This window comes from Ipomoea nil, unplaced genomic scaffold, assembly GCF_001879475.1.
Source record: "Ipomoea nil cultivar Tokyo-kokei standard unplaced genomic scaffold, Asagao_1.1 scaffold2704, whole genome shotgun sequence".
In the NCBI taxonomy this organism is placed as follows: domain Eukaryota; kingdom Viridiplantae; phylum Streptophyta; class Magnoliopsida; order Solanales; family Convolvulaceae; genus Ipomoea; species Ipomoea nil.
The window spans coordinates 1,420,410-1,425,545 of record NW_017619132.1 but is presented as its reverse complement, the minus strand read 5'-3'; the positions used below and the strand labels follow the sequence as shown (position 1 = coordinate 1,425,545).

The following is a 5,136-nucleotide window of genomic DNA, read 5'->3' as shown; positions in this document are numbered from 1 at the left end:
TGAGAACATATGATTTACTATTCAATCTGCACAATATTTTTCATTATTTGTAGAACAATTTACATTTTCAACCTTTAGTACTTAAATTGTGAACATTCAGTATGTAAGGTGAATTCGGGTTCATGATATAATTGATGCACGCAGTCGGATTAGGCGGTCATTTGGTGGAAAATTATACCGTGAATCGCGATCCACACTGCATTGTGGATCCGGACATAAAATATGCACTACAGTTTTATTTCGACACAATTACAATATCATTTTGATATAATTACAGTTTCGTTAGACAACAAATATGTGAAATTGTTATTCAGTTTAATTTCAATTTAATTACAGTTTCATTTAGCTCACATATCCTATGCTCCTAGCTCGACGAGCCGTATATAATAATTAATAATAATAATAATAATAATAATAATAATTATTATTATTATTATTATTATTATTAAAATTTTACTCCCTTCTAAGGCTTACCCTATTCCAGTATTCTCGCAGTCGCACACTCCCGCACTCCCCGCCCCCATTCCTTCTAAGCCCTAACTCTAGAGTCTGGAAGACTGTCGACGACGACGACACGGAGGGACGGGAAGACTGCCAGTCGACGACGATGACCCTTGTCTCTGGTCTTCACCTTTGCCGATGTCGAATTGACAAAGTTGTTGCAGTGCTGCCCGATAGTCAACTAGTCAAGACCGGACGAAGCTGTTGCCGACAAACAGACGAAGCTACACAGATTATATTCCCATCGAGCCCGAACTCGAGCAGAGCCTTTCTTAACGAGTTTGAACTCGGCTCTACTTGTTTACACCCCTAGTTTCATTTGATAATATAATATAATATAATAAAAATAATACATGGTACAATGTCAGTTTAGATACACTATAGCGTCTGCCGTTTTGGACCATGCTCCACAGTATAATTGCTGGTCATTTGGTATTTTGGGCTTGCATTAGTTGGTCTTGATTAAGGCCCATTGATTTGAAACTTTATTTGGGCTAAGAAAATAAAGGACTAGAAGCCCAAAACTCACGGAGCCCACATGTGTTGTAGCCCGGTAAACAAAGCCCTAATTTTTGATACCTATATAACACTCACGTCAATCAAAACCCTAGCTCAACCCCTGCAGTGAAGTGCTGCTAGCTTCCTTCCCCTTCTCCTTCGACGCCGGTTTCCAGAACCGCCGTGGAAATGAGCACCGCCGCCGCGCGCCCGTTGGTTACCATCCAAGCTTTGGAAAATGATATGGCCACGGATGGAGGCTCCGCCGCTGATTGCCTCCCTCTGCCGGGAGTCATGAAGGCTCCGATCCGACCTGACGTGGTGACCTTCGTCCATTCCAATATCTCCAGGAATTCCCGCCAGCCTTATGCTGTATCGAAGCGCGCTGGTCATCAGACCTCCGCCGAGTCATGGGGGACTGGCCGTGCTGTGTCTCGTATCCCCCGTGTGCCGGGAGGTGGTACGCACCGCGCAGGGCAGGGTGCTTTCGGGAATATGTGCCGCGGTGGTCGCATGTTCGCTCCGACCAAAATCTGGCGCCGCTGGCACCGGAAGATACCGGTCAACCAGAAACGCTATGCGGTTGTTTCCGCCATTGCCGCCTCGGCTGTTCCGTCGCTCGTGCTTGCACGAGGACATCGCGTGGAATCCGTGCCGGAGATTCCGCTCGTTGTTTCGGATTCTGCTGAGGGCATTGAGAAGACCTCGAATGCCATCAAGGCTCTAAAGCAGATCGGAGCTTATCCTGACGCTGAGAAGGCGAAGGACAGTCACGCTATTCGGCCAGGTAAGGGTAAGATGCGTAACCGCCGCTATATTTCCCGCAAAGGTCCTCTGATTGTCTATGGAACTGAGGGGGCTAAGCTGGTGAAGGCTTTCCGTAACATTCCGGGCGTTGAAATTTGTCACGTGGACCGTTTAAACCTTCTGAGGCTCGCTCCCGGAGGTCACCTTGGCCGTTTCATCATCTGGACTAAATCTGCATTCGAGAAGCTGGATGAGGTCTATGGTTCATTTGACAAGCCTTCCGAGAAGAAGAAGGGATATGTATTGCCAAGGCCGAAGATGGTGAATGCTGACCTTGCTAGAATCATCAACTCGGATGAGGTTCAATCCGTTGTCAGGCCGATCAAAAAGGAGGTGAAGAGAGCGACTTTGAAGAAGAATCCTCTGAAGAACTTGAATGTGCTTCTCAAGCTCAACCCACATGCTAAGACTGCTAGGAGGATGGCCCTTTTGGCTGAGGAACAACGAGTTAAGGCCAAGTCTGAGAAGCTCGCAAAGAAGAGACATCAAATCTCTAAGGTATGTGCTGTCGCTAATCTACTTCATTGTTTTGAGTATTATTGTTTTAGGTTTTATTTTATCACCATATATTTGCAAGTATTCTTTTTTGTAGGGAGTTGTATCATATATTTTTTATTCGGTGTCTACATCTTTGTGATTTATATATATATATTTTTTTCAGTCTGCTTAGCTCTATTCTCTTACATTTAATATATGATTGTATCATTTACTTCTTGTGTGTGTATATATCATAGTTTATATTATCACAATGATATTTTCTGCCTCTAATATATCTAAAGAATTAAACTTTTTAATGATAGTTGAAGCTTTAACATTACTTCTCTTTGGCTCCATGAAAATGAACACATTGTATTTTTATTTGTGCAAGGCTTTTTATACTTTATTGAGTATTTCTTTTTGGGCTATATGCACATTATGTTTATGTTCTTCTTGATTTGAAGTGTATCCTTGTTTGGGTTTGTCTGGTACAATGGTGTAGTGAGGTTTCTAATAACTAGTGCACGTAGATGCTCTGTTTTGGAATGATGTATGAACTTTCTTCATTTAATTGTTTTTTTTGCTAGATTCTCATAGTTTCTGAAGTTGTTCTTTGTATAATGTTAATAATGTGGGCTTATCTGCCAAAAAATATTGCATTTTGGTTTTTGGGTGAGCAGGCAGTTGTGCTTCTGATGTATTTGTGTTGTCAGAATGCTCTTGTCTCTTTGGTGTCTCCCCCGAACACTGAATCAGGATTTAATGCTTGCTCTCCATGTTATATATGGGTTTGCAAGTTTGGCTTTTCTGTTACATTTTAAAAATAAAACATAATTCATTAAAACACTCTCCATTTACATCCATAAAATGGAAAGTGTGGTGGTCATTGTTGTTGCACATCCAATATTGCATCTGGATTTTGGGTGAGCAGGCAAGGGAGCATATGATGAATTAATGCTTTGTTGTCAGAATGCTCATGTCTTTTTTATGTCTCCCCCAAACACTGAATCAGGATTTAATGCTTGCTCTCCATGTTATATGGGTATGCAAGTTTGGCTTTTCTGTTACATTTTAAAAATAAAACATAATTCATTAAAACACTCTCCATTTACATCCATAAAATGGAAAACTTGGTGGTCATTGTTGTTGCATATCCAATATTGCATCTTGATTTTGGGTGAGCAGGCAACGGAGCATCTGATGTATTCATACTTTGTTGTCAGAATGCTCATGTCTTTTTTATGTCTCCCCCAAACACTGAATCAGGATTTAATGCTTGCTCTTCATGTTATATGGGTTTGCAAGTTTGGCTTTTCTGTTACATTTCAAAAATGGAACTGAATTCACCATTGTTAGAAACACATTCTTATTTTCATCCTAAAACTGGAAAATGCATTGGTCATTGTTGTGTAATCTTTTGGTGCTTCTACTTTAACTATTAACTATCTGGTGTATTGAGTATTGACTCTCTCGTATTACAGGAGGAGGCATCTGCAATTGCGGCTGCTGGTAAGTCATGGTACAAGACCATGATATCTGATTCTGACTACACTGAATTCGAGAACTTCACGAAGTGGTTGGGAGTGTCTCAGTGAATCCATTGTGTTTGAGGATACTTAAGCTCTACCTTCATTTTGTTGTTTTATTTAGTTTTTTTTTTTTTTTTTTTTTCTGCAGCTTTATAATTTTATTGGTGGTTAAGATGTGGGAATGAAAATTACAGTTTTTGAGTTTCTTGACTTAGTACCAGTTTTCCCTTTAATACATATCTTGGTATTGAATTTTGATCTTAGTAACAGTATATGCTATTCAGAGTTTTATACATTGATGGATTCAATAATGGGTTGCCAGCTTTAACCAAAATGTGTTCATTTCCTTCCATATTTCTTTTCCATACCATTTAAACCTAATATTCATCTAACTTCAAATCATCACAAAAGAAACTAGAAAGTGGGCCAACTAACCTGGTTGGCTGCCACATTGAATTCCTAGAATTAGCTTTACTAAATAGATCTATTGCACCATATCATTTGGTTAAGACTTAAAGAGGAATAAATTCTTTTCTGCAGAACAGGATCATCAACCTATCTTGCCTGCTAATCACAAAGGCATTGAATCATGCATGAATTCATGCCATTTAAAAAAAAAAAAAAACTAAGGAATGTGCACATGACATGTCTGCAGATATAAAGAACTATCCTATTTTGCTCACTGAAGACATATTTACAGACAGTTTCATAATTCTGTAGATATTTTGACCTTAGCAAAGACATGTTAGGTTTGCACAGACATTTGTTCATCAATAGACAGTGCTGTTGTTCAGCATTATCTATCTTCACTTTCATTGCCAAGATGCCAAACTCATATACAGTTTGCAGAACCCTTTAGTTCATCCATCCCCACTATTAACTTTTCCTTGAAACTCATTAATGTAGCTCGCTTGCTGTGATTCCTGTCATCTCCATGCTTCAGATAACGATCGTTTTGCAGACAGAGAAGAATCAACTGTAAGAACATATACCTTTCTTGATTTTGCTGGGGTTTTATGTTCCCATATTCTTTCTGAATCAATTCATCTGTTTCTTGTTATGTGATGTAATTCTACTAGATAGCCTGAATGTTCTCTACTTCTATCCCAATCCTGCGTTGGCTCCACAGGAGATTGTTGAACAGTATTTAAGTTAGAGCCGAAACATCTCCCCATTTTGATTGTGTGAATTGAGGGTCTTTGGTGTCTCGGTATCAAGCCAACAGTAGAAGAATATGAATTTGTTGTTAGATACCTTACCAATGTTGTTGGGATCAAATGATCAGGTTGTTGACTTGATAATCACAAGGTTCCAAGTTTGACTT

At 39.6% G+C, this 5,136-nt stretch overlaps 1 protein-coding gene across 1 annotated transcript; it reads left to right on the top strand.

The window, feature by feature from the left end:
- The first annotated feature begins 1,104 nt into the window (after positions 1 to 1,104).
- LOC109156099 (60S ribosomal protein L4-1-like) lies at positions 1,105 to 4,073 on the top strand. The gene is made up of 2 exons (XM_019303927.1): positions 1,105 to 2,304; positions 3,765 to 4,073. Exons 1-2 carry the CDS (start codon positions 1,189 to 1,191, stop codon positions 3,876 to 3,878), a joined length of 1,230 nt encoding a protein of 409 aa, XP_019159472.1. The 5' UTR covers positions 1,105 to 1,188; the 3' UTR covers positions 3,879 to 4,073.
- Positions 4,074 to 5,136: the final 1,063 nt, after the last annotated feature.

What these genes read in the sequence shown, in the direction of transcription:
- LOC109156099 (XM_019303927.1), top strand. Translation starts at nt 1,189, where the DNA reads ATGAGCACCGCCGCCGCGCGCCCGTTGGTTACCATCCAAGCTTTGGAA. An exon ending in AGAGACATCAAATCTCTAAG is followed by an intron (nt 2,305 to 3,764) that starts GTATGTGCTGTC and finishes CTCGTATTACAG; the next exon opens with GAGGAGGCATCTGCAATTGC.